General features: G+C 39.1%; 1 protein-coding gene across 3 annotated transcripts in view; it reads right to left on the minus strand.

The window, feature by feature from the left end:
- Nucleotides 1-18,744, minus strand: part of DIP2C (disco interacting protein 2 homolog C) — a 365,873-nt gene that overhangs the window by 158,529 nt on the left and 188,600 nt on the right. The window contains exons 2-4 of one of the 3 annotated variants that reach the window (XM_081128158.1): nt 16,260-16,331; nt 14,468-14,635; nt 9,309-9,419 (exon numbers count right to left, since the gene is read on the minus strand). In XM_081128158.1, coding sequence (XP_080984284.1) covers nt 9,309-9,419; nt 14,468-14,635; nt 16,260-16,331 — 351 coding nt within the window. The remainder of the gene's footprint in view (nt 1-9,308; nt 9,420-14,467; nt 14,636-16,259; nt 16,332-18,744) is intronic. The other 2 variants (XM_081128156.1, XM_081128157.1) reach the window with 2 other exon arrangements.

The following is an 18,744-nucleotide window of genomic DNA, read 5'->3' on the forward strand; positions in this document are numbered from 1 at the left end:
AGGTTGATGCTCAACCAATGAGCCACGCAGGCTGGGCCCAACTTTTTCTTTAATGGACTGTGCTTTTGGTGTTGTATCTAAAAAGTCATCATCAAACCCCAATTCACCTAGATTTTCTCTTATATTATCTTCTAAAATGTTTCCAGTTTTGTTTTACATTAAGGTCTCTGATCCATTCTGAGTTAATTTTCATGAAAGCTTTAAGATCTGTTCTAGATTCATTTTTTAACATGTGGATTTCTGGTGCTATGTATTGAAAATATCATTTCTCCGCTGAATTACTTCTGTTCCTTTGTCAAATACTGGTTGACTACATTTGTGTGGGTCTATTTCTGGGCTAATATGATCCATTGATCTGTAAGTATATTATTTCACCAATACCTCACTCACTCACTGTCCTATTTCAAGTTTTATAGTAGGTCTTGAAGTTGAGTAATGTCAGTCTTCCGACTTTGTTCTTCTATATTGTGTTGGCTATTCTGAGTCTTTTACCTTTCATATAAACTTTAGAATTAGTTTGTTGACAGTAGCAAAATGGGATTCTGGCTGGGATTGCACTGAATCTATAGATCAAATTTGGAAGAACTGACATGTTGACATTATTGTGTCTTCCTATCCATGCATATTTACATAGATCTTTTTATGATTTCCTTCATTATTTTTATAGTTTTCTCATATAGGCCTTGTACATTTTTAAAGAGCTCTAAGTATTTCATTTTTTGATGCAAATATAGACATTGTGTTTTAAATTTCAAATTCCAATTGTTACTGGTATATAAGAAAATGATTGGTTTTTGTATATTAGCTTTATATCTTGCAACCTTGCTATAACTGATTAGTTTCAGATTTTCTTCTTGATTCTTTGGGATTTTCTACATAGGCAATCATGTTATCTGTGAATAAAGACAGTTTTATTTCTTCCTTCCTAATACCTTTTGTTTCCTTTTCTTGTCCTACTGCATTAGCTAGGACTTCCAGTATAATACTGAAAAGTAGTAGGGAGAATGGACACCCCTGCCATGTTCCTGATCTTATTGGGAAATCACTTAGTTTCTCACCACTAAGTATGATGTTAACTGTAGGTTTTTTGTAGACGTTCTTTATCAAATTGAAGAAGTTCCCTTCTATTGCTATTTTTCTGAGCGTTTATCACAAATGGATGTTAAATTTTGTCAAATGTTTTGGGGTTGTTTTTTGCATATATTGATAGGGTCATGTGGTTTTTCTTTTTAGTTTGTTGATGTATTAAGTTAATTAATTTTAAAATGTGAAACCAGCCTTGCACAGTTAGAAGAAATCCCACTTGGTGGTAATACAAAATTATTTTTATACATTATTAGATTTGATTTGCTAATATTTTGTTGAGAAATTTTATATCTATGTTCATGATATAGTCCATAGTCTATAGTTTTCCCTTATTGTAACGTCTTTGTCTAGTTTTTGTCTAGCTTTGTTTTAGGTTAATGATGGCCTCATAGAATGAATTAGGAAGTATTCCCTCTGCTTTCCTCTATAGGAAGAAAATATAAAGAATGGGTATAATTTCTTACTTAGCTGTTTGGTAGAATTTGCCAGTGAACCCATTTGTCTGGTGCTTTGTTTTGGAAGGTTATTAGTTATTGATTCAATTTCTTTAAAAGACATATTTATATTGTCTATTTCTTCTTGTGTGTTTTGGTAGACTGTGTCTTTCAAGAAATGGGGTTCATTTCATCATATCAAATTTGTGGGCAGAGTTATTTGTAATATTCCTTTATTATCATTATGGTCTATGGGATCAGTAGTGGTGGTTGTTTTTTCATTTCTGATGTTAGTAATTTGTGTCATCTTTATTGTTTTCTTAGTTAATCTGACTAGAAGATTATCAATTATATTGATCTTTTCAAAGAACCAGCTTTTGGCTTGATTTTCTCTATTGATTTTGCATTTTCAATTTCATTAGTTTTCCTCCAACTTTTATTTCTTTTCTTCTTTAGATTTATTTTACTCTTATTTTCCTAGTTTCCTAAGGTTGAAGCTTTGATTATGGATTTTAGATCTTTCTTCTTTTCTAATATATGCATTCAATGCTATACATTTGCCTCTAAGCAATGGTTTTGCTGCATCTCACAAATTTTGATCACTTGTATTTTTCCATTTCAAGATATTTTTAAAATCTCCCAGTATTCTCTATGTAGATCTGAGTATCTGACCTATCCACCTTCAGTCTATTGATGAGCCATTCTTCATTTCTGTCACGATGCTTTTGATTTCTAGCACTACCTTTAGATTCTTTCTTAGAGATTCCACCTCTGCTTACATTACCCATCCCCAATTTGGGGGGGAGGGGGGTTGCCCAATGACCTAAGTTCTTTGATAGATCAAAGAAGGGTTGTTGATTTTCCATCTGTTAAGCCTTTCTCTTGTGATGAGGATGGGTGTGATGACTTCCATGGTTCCACAACATGCTGGAGTGGAAACCAAGTTTGTATCCTCTACTCCTATTTTATTCTATTATATTCTCATTTTCCTTTCTATGGACTTTTTAATTTTCCTTTTCTACCTTTTTAAGTTAAATCCTCATTTTTTCAATGTCTATGATCTCTGCTTACCTCAGATAAATATTTTAGGCTATCAACTTTTTTATAAGTACTAGTTTGGTACATCACACAAATTTTGATGATTTTTTTTTCCCACCTAAAATACAGGTTTAATATGCCCCTGCTTTCAGCCAGGAGACCACCCCAATCCAACTAATCTATTCTATATATTCCTGCTACCCTGACATTTCTAAAATGCAAATCTGACTGTGTCATTTCTGTTTAAATTACTAGGTGTAGATATCAAGACTGAGTTAATTTTATTAGTTTAGGACAAACAGGTCTTATTGATCTGTCTTAAGTGCATCTTCTACCTTGGCCCCACTCTTACACAACCTTGGCCCTAGAATAGCACTATGAAGGAGAATTTTCTGTTGTGCTGGTGATTTCCATATCTGCACTGCCCAGTACAGTAGTCACTTACCAAAAAAAAAAAAAAAAAGTGGTTAGTGAAGCAAAAAAAATTTAACTTTAATTAATTTTTCTAATGTAAGTAAGAAAATGTTATTTTCTAATTTATACTAGAGTAAATAAATTAATGAAAACTGAGTTGTTCAGAGAGAACACAGGTTACAGAGTTAGGAACCACATTAAAATCAGCAAATTCAAGTTGACTAGAAAAAGAAAAACCTTCTCAATCTAGAAAATTTAACTGAAGCATCGAGGAAGAAATTACTATAGGATAAATAAACTCTTTAAAAGCAAACACGTTTTCTGTATTATTCGCTCACTTATACTACATAGCAGAGTACTTTGTACACAAAATTATTTGCACATTTATTGAATGAATACGAGGATATAAGTCCTTATTCCCAGAAAGTGAGCATTGCCATGAATCAGACTTTAAACTGATGTCATCATAAAACCAGTCTTGGGGTGGATTCAGGTGTAGAAGTTTCTAATTCATATTATCTCTCAATTTTTAAAGAAAGAATTACATTTTACAAGTCTCATAGCAATGGTTCTCAAACTCTTTGACTCAAAGAACACTTTAAACTCTTAAAAATTACCAAAAGCCCTTAAAAGCTTTTGCTTATGTGATTAATACTGTACTTGCATATTTGCTATATTAGAAAGCAAACTTTAAAACTTTTAAAACGTAGGACTTCACAATCACAGATTCCACTGGCTGTCAGAACCACAACACCACCATATGTCATGCAGGCTCTGGAAAACTCCAGTGTGCATTCATGAAAAAATGTGAAAAAGGCAAACAATGTGTTAAGTGTCATTTTGAAGATAGTTTGACCTCAGAGATATCCCTGAAAGTGTCTCCAGTTCCCGTGGGGCCCCTGAACTACTTGAGTTCACCATCCTAGCTGATGAACACAGGGCTCCATGACATTCTTCCAGGAATGAGTGTGGGGGTGGGTAGGGTGGCTGACCACTGAGAAGCAGCTGCCTTGTCTGTGTGCAGACACGCAAAATATGAGGTGTGATTTTAAAACCATTTCTTAGCTCATAAAAAGACAAAACAATCATTTTTAACATATTAGAAAACTGTCAGTCTTGGTTGGAATATACACAATACAAATCTCAAGGTTTTCTTTTTTAGGGTGTTTAGTTGGGAGAAAAGGGGTGTTTAAAATAAGTAGAATTTAAGCTCTAATTCAGACTTTGTCATGTAAAAGAAAGTGCCTAATATATAGATGCCTGTTTATCATTCATTCACTTTCCAAATCAAATTTAAGTTTCCAAAGAAAGTTATTTATCAAAAATTCTAGTGGGAGTTCATCACAATGTAAGGCCATGGGTTTAGAAGTGAAATGGAAAAATATTGACAGGAGAGATTAAATTTGAGGCTATATGGTTGACTAGATTGACTGTTAATTAGGTCAATTATCTAAGAGATAATAAAATTACTTCTAGGCTGATATAATTTGGTAACTGAAGCAACCAAAGGAACTCTACTGCAAGTTAAGTGGTCAAAGAAATTCAGAAAGCAATCTCCTGAGGGCCACAAATTTTTCCTTCTGAATGTCTTAAATCTTTCATGCTAACTCAGGAGAAAATAAAACAAAATTCTGAAACATGTACACTGGCAATAGACTAAAATCAGCTAAGATTTCATACTGTAATTTTTAAAATGATGTTAAGAGCATATACTCTAAGAGAAAGTAATTTATATCAGTGAAATGTCTAAAATAAGAACACTTATGACTAGATGTTTTTAACAATAGGAGATAGAAGAGAATAAAGTGGTAAGTGAGACTACCAAGTGAGCCTTCATAATGTTCCAAGGGTCCTCCTTAGTTTTCCTTTAGGGTGGCTGCCATATAAATAGGGGGGTGGGGGCTGGGTGTTGATTATAGAAAATGAGAACCCCTACTGAGATTTCACAAGCACATGGAAAGATCCTCTGGACAGGTCTGTCCCATATGTAAATTATGCAGTCATTATTCAAATTTTTAAAATTAAAAATAGTACATACAGAATAAATTTTTCCACGCCTTACATAACACTTCAAGGAATGTCTATACAATTTTTCATAGTATTCTCTACATAGTAAATAGCTGAGGCAAATTTCACCATTTCTAACCTATGAATGAAAGAAACCTTAATTCTCTAAAGGCAGACTCAGAAACCATCATCTATGCAAGTGTATTACCAGGACACCTAGGAGTCAGCCCTAATTCCCCCTCTCACATACCCTACATTACCTCAGCCTTAGGGTCCTACTGCTATTATCTTCTAAATATATCTCAAATCTAACTGGCACCGACTCATCTCCTAAACATGCATCAATATTACGCCTTCAGGTCTTTGTAATTCCTCCAATTTAAAAAAAAAAAAAAATATCTTTATTGATTTCAGAGAGAGGAAGGGAGAGGGAGAGAGATAGATAGGAACATCAATGATGAGAGTCACTGATTGGCTGCCTCCTGCCTGCAACCAGGGCATGTGTCCTGACCGGGAATCGAACCTTGATCTCCAGGATCCTAGGTCAATGCTCAACCGCTGAGCAACATCCGGCCAGGCTCCACTTCTAATCCATACTCCACAGTGCTACCAAAGTAATCTTCAAATGCTAAGACTGCTTCTGTCATGTCTTTGCCAAAGTCTTCAAGTGGCACCCTATCAACTTCAGGATAAAGCTCAAATTCCCAAGCATGGTATACCAGATACCTTAAAATCTAGGGCCTCCTGCACATAATTTCTTTCCCCCAGATATGCTATGCTCCTTCACCTTCCTTCCTTCCTTCCAAAACTATTAACTAGGCAACATTTTATGTGACTGGCATACATGAATTAACAAAACAAAGATCTTGTCTTTGTAGATCTTACATTCTTATGGTAGGTACGTAGGTAGATGGTTGATAGATGATAGATCATAGAAAGAAAATTGACAGACAAGTAGGTAGATGATTAATACATAGCTAACTAGATAAATGATTGATAAAGGTAGTAAGTAGGCAGATCATAGATGGGTTATTGATAGAGATGCTTGATAGGCAGGGAGATGGACTGATAGGAAGATAGATGATTGACAGTGTTGGGGTGATGGCAGCAATGGACACAAATGAACCAGGATGGGGAAGCACAGGGATCATGTGTGAGGTGACATGGTGTTTTATTATTTTATTTGGGTGGTCAGAGAATGCCTACCAAAGCAGTCACACCTGAACAGAGACCTGATGAAGATAAGGAAACCAAGTGTATAGATATGACGGAAGAACATTTGAGGCAGAAGAACAAGCATTGTAAAGGTCCTACAGCAGTTAGGTACCTGTGTGCAAAATACCATCCAGGATGCCAGAATGGCTGTAGAGGAGGGATAATGTGAAAAACGAGATCATGGGGAAATGGAAGCCAAACCACGCAACGCAGGTGGGTCATTACAGGGACATGGTTCTTACTCTGAGAGCAATAGGAGCTGCTGGGATACTTGGGTGGAGGAATGTCGCCAGCTGATGTATATTTAGGAGCTCAGAGTGAGGCAAACAGCCTTCTCAGAGACCATACTACACAGTAACATTTGCCCTTTACATATTATAACCTTCAGTTTACTGGTCTGGTTCCTCCTTGGACTGTGAACTCCTGGGGAGGGGGGAGGCTATGCCTTATTTTCTGTGTAGCTCTCTAGCACCAAGCAGATCATGAAGAATACTTCACCCCACTCCTCAGGGGCTGGGTGCTCAGATGGACAGTTCATCACACTCCTCGGGTGCTGGGTGCTCAGACAGAGCTCCAGGACTGTGCTGGCCACTGGAGGGACTGAACTAGTCTTTGATCTTAGGCCTGGAGCCCAAAATTCAGCCACAGGGAAGGGGTGATCGCAACAACTGGGAAGAAAGGGAAACCAAGTGAGAGGAAATCAGCACTATGTAGAGGAAACAAGAGGGCCTGGAGAGATGCCCGCAGGAAACAAAGCTGCCAAGGTCAGGAGCCTGTTAAAACTCTGAGAGGGGGGCAGGGGTCTGGGGGTGTAATACCAAGTGCTCAAATCCGAGTCTGAAGCTCTAACTGGAAAGGACTAACGCTAGCTGCAGCTTTTGTTCACAGCTCCTCTATCTCAGTGATGTGGGTGAGGAATTAACAGTAATAAGTAGGGATTGAGCTAGGCCGAAGCCAGATGGGTCTAGTTTCCTTTGCAGAGGACTATGCTGGCAGTGTTTCTACCGACTAGTGAAAATAACCCCTGAAGTTGCCCTAGATTCTTCTGCTTAGTCCCCACCCTCTCCCAGTGCAGTGCTGTCCCACACCCCCTCAAAGATGGAAGGTGATGTGCACAGGTGAATTGACATGTACCTGAGGTCAAGGAATCACCATCCCTGCTGTGTTAACTAACCTCTCTCAAACTTTTACTATCTGACTACCTGTCCTACCCAGGACCCTAAATAACAAAGAGGATTTGCAAAACATAGTACACCTTATCAAAGGCCATGTAACATTGGGGTTTAGCAGCCCCACCCTCCATTGGGAAAGATTTGCTGGGATTTAATTTCCATCTAAATTTTAAAAATTAATACAGAGTTAAAGGTTAGAAATGGACACAAGATAAAATATTTGTGGCAAGAAGTCAGATGACAGAGAAGGCAAGGCTAGATTTGCATCCTATTTTGATGAGCTACTCACTGTAATAATCATATTCCTGCCTAAGCTTCCATTTTCTCATCTATAGAATGGAAGTAAGAGCACAGGACTTGCTTCTGAGAGAATTGAAGATACTAACGATTGTAAACATGTGTCTTCATATATGGTCTACAGGTGTGACTACTGTATGTGGGGCACTGTGTGTGTGTCTACTGTGGGTGTGACCACGTATCTACTGTATGCAGGACTATGGGTGTATCTATGTGTGTGTCTACATGTGCATGCACATATATAAAATACTAGCAGCAGTATCAAGACAAAGGAGTTAATGGAAACACTTCATAGTAAGCTGACAGCACACATGTGCATGCCTCTACCCTCCTAAATATCTGAAAGGGGCCTCTGTGATGCCTGAATGGCTAAGATGGGTTCTTGATATGCGCTGAGTGTTAAAATACCTCTGAAAAACAGAAGGTGGATCTGAGAACAAAATCCTGCCTTCATTCTATCCCCACATATTGACCCGGACACAAAGGCGTCTAGAGGGGCCAAGAAGTCAGAAAGAGCAGCAGTGAGGCTGCACTTGGGCTTTCCTCATTTCTCAAGTCCATTCTTCTTGCTTGTGTAGATGACTACTCCTGATGCCATAAAATCTCTGTCTTACCCCTTTATCCGTCTAGAAAGGAGAACAGGGCCAGGAAGTCAGTCAGACAGTTCCTTAGAGGTAACTGTGGTGGTTTATCTTATAAGCCCCCATTAACGGAAAGATTCATGAAGTGTGGACCCACTTAACCCAGGTATGAATGGGCTGAGCTACTTCATCTGCCGTAGGCTCAGTTTCCTCTCCTGCAACATGAAACAATAATACTTAACCTGTTTGCTATAAAAACTAAGTGAGATGATGTTTGTGAAAGTACCTTGCCAAATATAAAGTGATACGCAAATGTTATAATTTGATCATTACCATCATCAATCCACACGTGCCCTGACCCTGCAACAACACTTAATGATAATTTTCTTTTAAAAATTATAGTTAGGGAAGCAGGTAAAAGCAACTTTAATCTAGATGTTGGGGAAAAACGTCTCAAAAAGTAATTGAAATATTAATCACAGTACGAATTTTCTGATGCTAAACTAATGAAATAAATTCAAGCAGGCCAAGTCGAGGTAATGAATACAATAGAACGGAATCACCAAGACAGTACTCTTGTAGAGAGCATCATAAAACACAAAGGCAATAAAAGAGAACATACAAAAATTTAAGGATTTTGTTTCTTTTATGAAACCTATACTTGAAAAACAGAAATTGAGGTTAAAAGAAAAGAAAAATTATACTAGCAGCCAACATTATAAAAATTAAAACAAACTACTGAACAGTGACACCTAAAAAAATAAAATTTGGTTCATGAGAAGTTACTATTTTTAAAATTATCAAATTCTAAATAGTGAACAGCACTATCTTTAAAAATGCAAAAATAGTTACTATTTACTGAATGTTAATGTGCATCCTGGAGAAAGCATCTGTGTATGAGGTAGGATGTAGTCCTCTGTGAACTACAACCAATCACGAGAACATTCAAACATACATATATACTTCTGCCTCACATACACATGGCTGCTACAGACACGCGCCTACTCAACCACCAACAATACAGCGCAGGATATTAGTGACCTCACGTCACATAGGTGCCTTACCCGACCGATAACGCTCATCTCGTGACCCTGAGGACCTTCGGCGGTGATAGCGAGAGGAAGAGGAAGGAGTAACCGGAGCTCGGCGCTCTGGCGGCAAAGCTTGATCCACCCCTGAGTTAAGGGAAATAGCAAAGTAAGGTGAGGCTTTACTTGGCAGCTGGAGTTAATTTACTTTGTGGAGCAAATCATTTGGTTGAGTATAGCCCTGCCTGACTCACTGCATTCCCACAGCAGAGCTAGAGCTCGCATGGGAGCAGGCACAGCGGCCTGTCCACCATAGACGATGACCAGGAAAGGGAGAAGCATCCAGGGCAGGGCAAGGCTCACACCCAACACGACAGCCTTTAGAAACAGCGCACATTCCTGCACATCACAAACGTCTAATATGTCATGGGAAGAGATGCAAACTAAGCCACAAGCAACGTCTGAAATCTTTAGGGTTTGAAGAAAAGAAAAAAAAGAAAATGGAGCCCAAAGCACAGAATGAAGTAATGATCTTCTTTATATAATAAAGATATGGAAAGTGGTAAAAACAAAAAACTTGATAAAATTAAAAATTACATTTATCATTAAAGATAACTTTAAAATAAATCTTATAGGCTATTTTAACAATATAATTCAGATAACTAGGATTAAGAATAAGCTTCCATCTTTGTTCATTCAAAATTTCTAACTCTCTGGAATCTTATTCCATTTGAAGCTAAATGATTAAACAAATTATATTTCAATATGGCTTTGATGAATTACCAAAAATGTTAACATGGTCAGATAAAAATGATTCAATGGGTATTGGTCAAATGCAACCTAAAGGTGGCAATCACAATACCTATTATACTTTAGAACTAGAGCAGTAAAAGCACAATCTAGATAAAATAAGTACTACGTGAAAGATTAATCATTACAGTTCAGAAACGAAGAAATTCTGAGCACTAAGCATTAAACATTAATTGCTACCTCGTCAGAAAATGACCAATAATACTTGATAGAAAGTAAGCCAGAGACAGCAATTTTAACAAAACTGTTTAATCCCTGGTTTTCCATGATGGCTCCAAGAGAGCTATCTGTCTCTGGGATTTAATATTCCTTTTATGGTGATTTCTGCACCTCAATTTTTTTTTGTCTTCACCAAGAATATGTTTGTTGATTTTAGAGAGAAGAAGGGAGATAGAGAAACATCCATGTGAGAAAGAAACACCAATTGGTTGCCTCCTGTACATGCCCCAACTGGGGTGACAGGGGATTGAACCCGCAACCTAGGCATATGTCCTCACCAAGAATTGAACCGGCAACCTTTTGGTGTACGGGACCATGCTCCGACCAACTGAGCCACCAGTGCTGCACCTCAATTTTTGATAGTATGTTTGTGGGTTTCACGTATTAGGTTAACTGGGTTAGAATTGTGAAAAAGATACCTACACACTGTAGCCACGTTCGGTTCTATAAACTCTTCATCTAGCAAGCACATTAACATCATTAATTAACAGTTTTTAATGACTGAAATATTTATAGCTACCGAACCTCTTCCAGTTATTATCTACAAAGGATCTTTTTAAAATGATCTTTTAAAAAATTACTTTGTATGTTTATCACATAGATGCACAGAAATCAAAGCACACTATTAAGTCTTATTATGAAAAAGTTACCTTGTATTTAGTCATACTTATAAATATGAATTTATAATCCTACTTAATTGTCCATTTTAGACAATTTATGGACTTCTTCCTTACATCACCATGGCCATCACTATACCATTACTGGGATTATGAGTCAGTAGTATGCTATGAATACCCTCCTATTTCACACTTTTTTGTTACTCTGGAGTTAATATATGTATCTTTTTGTTCCATTATCTTGGTTTTCAATGTACCTATTGCTAATCTTTTCAAAATACCCAACAGCACTGAAAAACTCTTTCCAATTCTTTTTTCCCCTGTGGTCAAACACTGACAAGCTTGTGACAGTTTTTTAGTTTTCTTTCCTTTGAAGACTTCTCTCTTGGAATTTCCTCCTGCTCTAAGCCTGGCTGGTTGGTCCAGACTTGCTACATAACTGCCATATTTCAAGTCAGAATTCTAAACAAAATTACTTATAACTTTGAAAATTTATTTGTATAAATATATAGGATGTCCCCAAAAAATGTATACACACACTTTTAATCAAGGCAGTGTTTATTTATTTATTTATTTATTTATTGTTAATCCTCACCTGAGGATATTTTTCCCCTTGATTTTTTAGAGAGTGGAAGGGAGACAGAAACATCGATGTGAGAGAGACATATCAAAATACATTTCATTTTCAAAATTGAGCTATCAGCTGTTAAAGTGTGTATATATTTTTTGGGAACTCTGTATTTGAAAATTATTTGTATTCATTGCCTTTCATGTCAATTATTGTTGCTGAGAAGTTAAATGTCATCTGATGTTATAGTCTTTATGTAAAATCTGTTTGCTTTTCTCTCTTCTCCTCTGTCAACTTTTGCAATTTCTTCATTTCCATTAAAGGAGCTGCAAGCAGTGCTTTCTTCCTTTGATGGAGGCATCACTAGATCTATGCCCAGTAGGTCTTTTATCTGGGCTGTTCCATTTGCCCAAAGATGAGGCCTCTGATCTCCTGTCTTATGACCAAACACAGGAGCATCCATCATTCAAGGCTGGAGCTCTTCTCTCCCTAAAGCATGTGCGCTCTGATTTAGCGCCTCTGGGGTCAGTACCACTTGTGTTTCTAAATCTGGAGGCTCTTAGTCCATTTCTCCAGAGAACAAACCTCTCTGGAGAGTGGGGAGGACATGGATCACTTGCTTCCTGGATGCCATACCTCCCCCTACCCTGAGGTTTCATCAACACCTTCATTTGCTCCCTCACCTCCAACCCCCTGGGCTGAGTGAGGCACCTTACAAATCGCAGCAACGTGTCACTGTTTCTTCCTTTCTGTCCTGTGGCTAGTTTATACTTTACCTGTTTACTGACGTCTTAGTGCAATTCTGGAAAGAACAGCTAAATGGATAGTTTGGAGCCACCAAGGTTACATAGTGACTGATTCAAATATACATCTAATATTTCACTTTCATTCTTAGTACCGTTATCTTTCTAGTTCATTCAAACGTGCTTCTTGGAACTACTTTCCACTTTGACCCCTTCTGGTTCCATAGGTGGTTCTGTACTTCCTCTCAGATGTGCACAGTCCTAACACTTACTTGGACCAGCTATGAAAACTGGTAGGTTAATGCTTGCCTATGCGTGGACACTACATATCTGTCCTCAGAAAGCTAATATGCAGCACTGTCAACATTTACTTTCATAGGCTAAAATACAGAGTTTAAAAAAAAAAGTTTTCAAAGTAAATAAATTTGACAAAAGGAGAATAGCTTTAACAGGTCATTAGCAACAGGACATTAAAAGAAACTAAAGTATTAGTGTGCATATTTCAATCGTTAATTTTTATCTGACTTCACTGTGAATGAAATTTAAGGTGGCTTAAAGGTAGGTTCTAATAAGAAAAAGCCAAAAGTCAAATATGCGACTCCAAAGTAGAATTCAACCTGTCACCACTGGAGGACCCAGGGGCAATAACAGAGGGGTCCTTCTCATTATCTGTCATAAGGATTTGACCAAATGCTACTGCTGAAATGGGTGCCTCCTCCTTAATAACACTAATACATGAGTAATTAGCAAAATACAATTATAGCTCAGAATTCAGCATCGTTGGGGTCTCAAGTTCAAACCACAATTGAAAACTACCTCTCAGGAAAGCTGCAGGCTGGCCAGAGTGTCTACAATAGAGACAGGCCAATAGAGGTCCCTGGGAAGGTGAGGTGTCCCAAGAGAGGTGGGGTAACTGTCCAAAATCATAGGAAGCCACTGGGTCATAAATTAGTTCCCCTCAGATAACATGACAAAAATGAAGACTAGACCCTTTCTCCCTGAGCACTAAGTGCCAGGCACTGACCTAGCTTCAGATCCCAGGTGAACTGAGGAGAAAGCACCAACATCATCATCATGCTCTGGAAATGGGTGTCCCAGCTGGCTGTTGTCACCAACTGTAACCCTGGGCCTCGGTTTACCCTCTTTACACAGAACTGATAAGAACTGCTAACACTTTATTGCATTGGTCTAAGCACAATACATTTATGAAACCCTGAACTATGCCATTTCCCTCTCAGTGGGAATGGGGTGGGCCATGAGGTCCACAGAGGAACGTTCCCAAGAAGGCTCTCTCTTCCTCACATTTCAATCAGGTATGCAAGCCTTCTGTAATTGTGAAAAGGACCCCAAAGCTACCACTGGACTCCACCGCCCACTAGCCAATCCTCCATTCTTCCTGCAAGGACATTTATCATATCTGTCAGCAAACAGTTTAGAGGGGACCAACAGTAGAAGTCCTGATGGGGCAACCAGGCCTTGGGGCCAATTGTAACATTAAGTTTTCTCTCATTATTTGTGCATGATTTTCAAACAATGCCTTTTAATTCAGAGGTAAAACCCTGAAGACAAGCCTAAAACTTACAAATGCTTATTTTCTTATTCTTTTGTGTTAAACTCACTTTTTTTGGCTTCTTGTATTCAAATATTATCCACTAACATAATTTTGACCTCTGAGGATCATTACCTCTAAGAATACATTCTATCAGTAATTGGTTTCATTTTTCTATCAAACCCCCTAACACTGCCCTTTGGAGACAGGAATGTGAAGGGCTGTAGATTCACTCCCTTCAGCAGGTCTCAGAGGCCAGAACCTATTAGTTCTTCCTTCGCTGAGGTGTTTGGCTATGAGACAAAGGTCAGCAGAAGACCAATAATTTTAAGAAGAATTTTAGAATTTGCCATGCATTCTTCTTTCTCAAGTGTTTGGAAACAGTGTCCCAACTGTGAAAACAAGGTTGTTACAACAGCATATTCTATTTTAATAGAAAACCCTCAGAACTGGCCCTGAGTCAGTAGAACAGTCATGGTTCTGGGGTCTGCAACAACTCTGAGACCAAAGAGTACTGTGGCCCCCGAAAACTTGTGTGACCTCATCTGCAGAATGGGGCTCACACACAGAACCCCCTAGGATACTCCAATGCTAAACCCTGCACTTCTGTTTAGAATGGGATTGGGTGATGGTCCATTTCAAACATTTCCCTGCCATGGGGTCTCTCTCTCTCAGAAAAGTGCGCTCACCGAAACGAAAGTAAAACAGAGGCCGGTTTCCCGCGGTGCTGGCCACCCGCTCCCTGCCAGCGGCTTCTCTGATGTCACACACCCCGATGTGGCCAGAGTGTGGCGTTCTCCTCGGGGCGCCTTCACTGTGCTGTAGTCTACACCGGGCCACCGCAGCTCCGTTCGCTGCTGTAACAAGTCGAAAAAAAACTAATTAATTCAAACTTTAGTTTTTTTTAAATTTGTTACAGCGCTGAGCAGAGCTGCAGACCCCATGCAGAACAGCACAAAGAACACCAAAGGGACCACGCAACAATGGGTGCCACCCTGAGCACCCAGCCCACATAGGCAGCCATGCTCTTGGTACTGTGGCTGGAGAACCATCTTCTGGGAATTGCTTCTGTTTCACTCTTGTTTGGTAAGGCACAGAAATAAGAACCCGGCAATGTCAAGAGCCTACAATCAGCCAACCAGCCTCTCTCCAAGATGTGGAGGGGCTGCTTGCTAAAAGGGATTCACAACCACAGCCCACAAAGACAGTCATCACCACACGGTACTGCTAGAGGACGACAGGAGGAAGAAAGGGGGAGACCACCGGCTATTCATCTGCCCACACATACTCCCAAAGCTTTTCACATGTGGGCATCAGCCAACCAAAAACCGGATTTATTTTTAATTTACTTGGATAGAACAGGGCTTCTTTCTCTCAAAAGCCAGACAACAGGAAATCTGGCCCATTGGCTAAGTCAGGCTATACAACAGGTCCATCTTTATGTTAACTCTCTTAAGATTCAAGGAAAGAAAGAAAACACACAAAATCAAAATAAAGCTAACAAACACAGCTGAAGCTCAACACACAAATTAAGTTTCCTGAAATGTGAGCCCCAGGAGACACTCCTAACCATGCTAACAGAGCACTGGTGGGTGTGTCACAGCCTGGAGATCAGGGAGGACAGAGCTGGGGATCTGTGCACTACGTACACATGCAGGCTTAACCCTTCTCCAGCAGATGCATATGAGCAGCTTTAAAAATTGTTTTAACAGTAAAAACTGTAGAGTTCAAGCAGTGCCTTCAAAATTTATATTGCTATCATTTCTCCTTGAATACAGCATTACCTGCATTGGCTTTAAGCTATTCCCAAACCCTAGCCATCTCAAGGTCACCCTCAAACCAAACTGAGCTTCATTAGAACTGAGCTGAGGGAACTCCAGTCTGGCATCATTTCATGTTTCCTGAAATGGACAGAACCTGGCTCAAGTGCAAAGAGATTCTACAAATCTGGACACGGAGTAAAACAGACTTTGTACTTTTGGGAAGAATCCATAATGTTTTACAATCACATTTCTAAGCAAAATCAACCTTCATGATTTCATAATCCCAGGCAGGATATTATATAATTTTCTAGGTTTCTAGATTTGGTCTGACCCCTAATGACTTCAACAAAAACCTGGGATTAATTAAACTATAAGCAACAGCAATAATTTTTAACTCCCCAAACCATTTAGATCATAACTTCTGCTCTCATCTTTTTTATTACTATGGCATTTTGAAGTAATCAACCATATTATTGCCCTCTATAGATGCAATACTTACTAAATATATTAGGCACACCTATAGAATATCATGTATGTGTTCTATATTCATAAAACATACAAGCAGTCATACAAAGGACTCAGATGTGGCCAGTGCCACATCAGGAGCACAGTCTTCATGCAAATCAGAGACTAAGGAAAGGTTTGTACTCAGTTCCCTCTTGCATGTTGCAGTTAACTCTTTAAACTAGATGATGAAATACCATCAAAGTTTACGTACTCGGAGGCTGGGGCAGGTAGGCGCCAATTAATTTCGACCTCTTCTTTTCATATCCTTTTTGTGTGATGTCACCTATAAGAGAAGGAAAGACAGATTTAGAATGGTGCTCACGGGTAGGGCTGATCACTCAAGAGTATAGAAAGACATACAGTCACAACTGCGTTTTCTGTTTGCCTTTTAACTTAAAAAGAAAACACTGTATTCATTCTCCTTGACTTTTCCCCTGTCCTCAAACAAAAATTCTTGCCCCAGCCCTCCTCTCAAGGTTTCAGCTCAGACGGGGCCCAGAATTAGAATCTTGCAACCTTATTCACATCTGCCAGAGCAGGAAATCTCCCTAGTCTGCACGGCTCTCATTAAGGTAATCAACCACGGATTGCACAGGTCCATGCTGGTAACAGCTACCCAAAACCATTACTGATTAGCGCCTTCTTCCATTAATGAGATTATTTTCTAATCAGGCATGTCAGTTCCTAGGACTTTAAAATGCTAGGGTATTTTTGAAAATAAGTGACTTAGACCAAATGGAACATTAAGTAAAAAAAAAAAAAAAAAAAAGAACATGGAACCTATGGAAATGCAAAATATGTCAGAAAGGTGCTTATCAGTGAAACAAGAATTAAAATATTAAAGCCAGAGTTTCACATACAGAAGAGCAGGAGCCATCATCACCATGCTAACATTCCTAAGTGTTGAGTACATGGGACAAAATAACCTTTATGACATGCAATGGCCTTTCCAAATGTAAACACTAATGCACACAAAATACTGATGTTACCCTTGAATCTGCTCAGTTTTTCCTAATATTCTAATCAAACTATCATTCCTAGAAGAGCCAAAAACTTGAGTTTGAATAAAAATATAGCAAGCAAATGAAAAGTTATGGGTCATGCACAAATTGGTAAATTTGCTTTTTCTAGCAAGATATGCTCACTAAACTTGATCAGACCATAAAGCGCCCTCAATGCTTAATGTCTGAACATAACTCACAGCTCACTGCAGAGTATTGTCCACCCCACAAAACACATGACTCATTTTTAAACATGGAGCAATAAACAACAGAGGGATACAGGAAACACATTCTGCTCTCGGCTGATGAGTATATTGGATGCCACACTAATGTGGGCAGCCAATGTCAGTGGGCTGATCAGACTAAAGTGAAACAAGGCCGCCATCACAGGTCTGCCATGCTCTGCACTTGAGCCCACTTGGTGCTCAGCACTGGGGTTGTTTAATACTTTTGGAAAGACCCCGTCAATTTTTTTTTTATTTTTTTTTTACTGTCCAAAATATCAACACTCTCAATACCCACATGCATGTACATTTCTTTAACAGCTTTGTGATGGATCAGGACAAGGGAGTAAGTGAGCATATGGAGACACTGGCTGAGGAGTGGCTCTCACACCTCACCTCTCCCATATCACCGACTTCTCTCTGTCCCAGTGATTTTCCACTGGTGTGCGCCAAGAATTTTTAAAACATGCCAATGCTTACTTAGCCAAGGGCACTGACCTCTTTTCCCTTAGATTGTCAAATAAAAAATGACAACCAACACAACAATAGCCGTCCAGTGTGAACGAATCAAAATTATAAATTATACTTTTTTGTCAGATTGGCAAAAAATATATTTTTTGGTGTGCCACAGAATTTTAGTAATTAGTTTATGTGTGCTATGAGATGAAAAAGGCTGAAAATCGCTGCTCTAGCCGACTGCTCATTGGGTAACATTGCAAGAAAGAGGAAAACATCTGGCTTTGAGAAAACATGAAAAAAAAACCTGCAGGAGGGGGCACTTTCTGCTGTTTGACAGCAAAGCAGGAACAACCTCCCAGTCTGAGGTCCATCCTCTCACCGCCCCCGGGGACCCCTCAGAAGGCAGCTTCCCCCATCTCCCCAACAGATTCACTGTCCTTTACCACAGGTTCTTTCCTGACCAGTCTTTGGGAAACAAAAAACTATCAGGAAGCTAGTTTCCATGCTAATTGTACTCCCACTTAATCCACTTGGGCTCATGCTCAGCATTTTACAAATCCTGCAACCGAGGGGACACCTGTATGAAATAAAAGCAGGGACCAGGAAAAGGAAGATGTGAGAGAGAATGTATCAGTGGAGGCACCATCAACCAGCACATACTGGACTTCTAAGAGGCTCTGGGTGTCCATTCCCAGCCAACTCCACTGGTCATTCAGAACCTGTCACCCCACAGGATCTGTGTGCAAGTCCACCATCAAGTCTTAGCCCTAGCAAACCAGTCCCATTTCAGTTCATTCTATACCCAAAACTCAGCTCAAGTTTTAAAAATCTCTCAGATAAACATTTAAAAAAAATCTTTATGTTTTTACTGATTTTAGAGAGAGGGGAAAAGAGAGAGAGATAGAAACATTAATGAGAGAGAAGCATCGATAGGCTGCTTCCTGCATGCAGTCCCTTATTGGGGATCGAGCCTGCAACCCGGGCATGTGCCCTGACCAGGAATCGAACCAGT

The sequence above is a fragment of the Miniopterus schreibersii genome (genome assembly GCF_964146895.1).
Source record: "Miniopterus schreibersii genome assembly, chromosome: 1".
NCBI classification, from domain to species: Eukaryota; Metazoa; Chordata; class Mammalia; order Chiroptera; family Miniopteridae; genus Miniopterus; species Miniopterus schreibersii.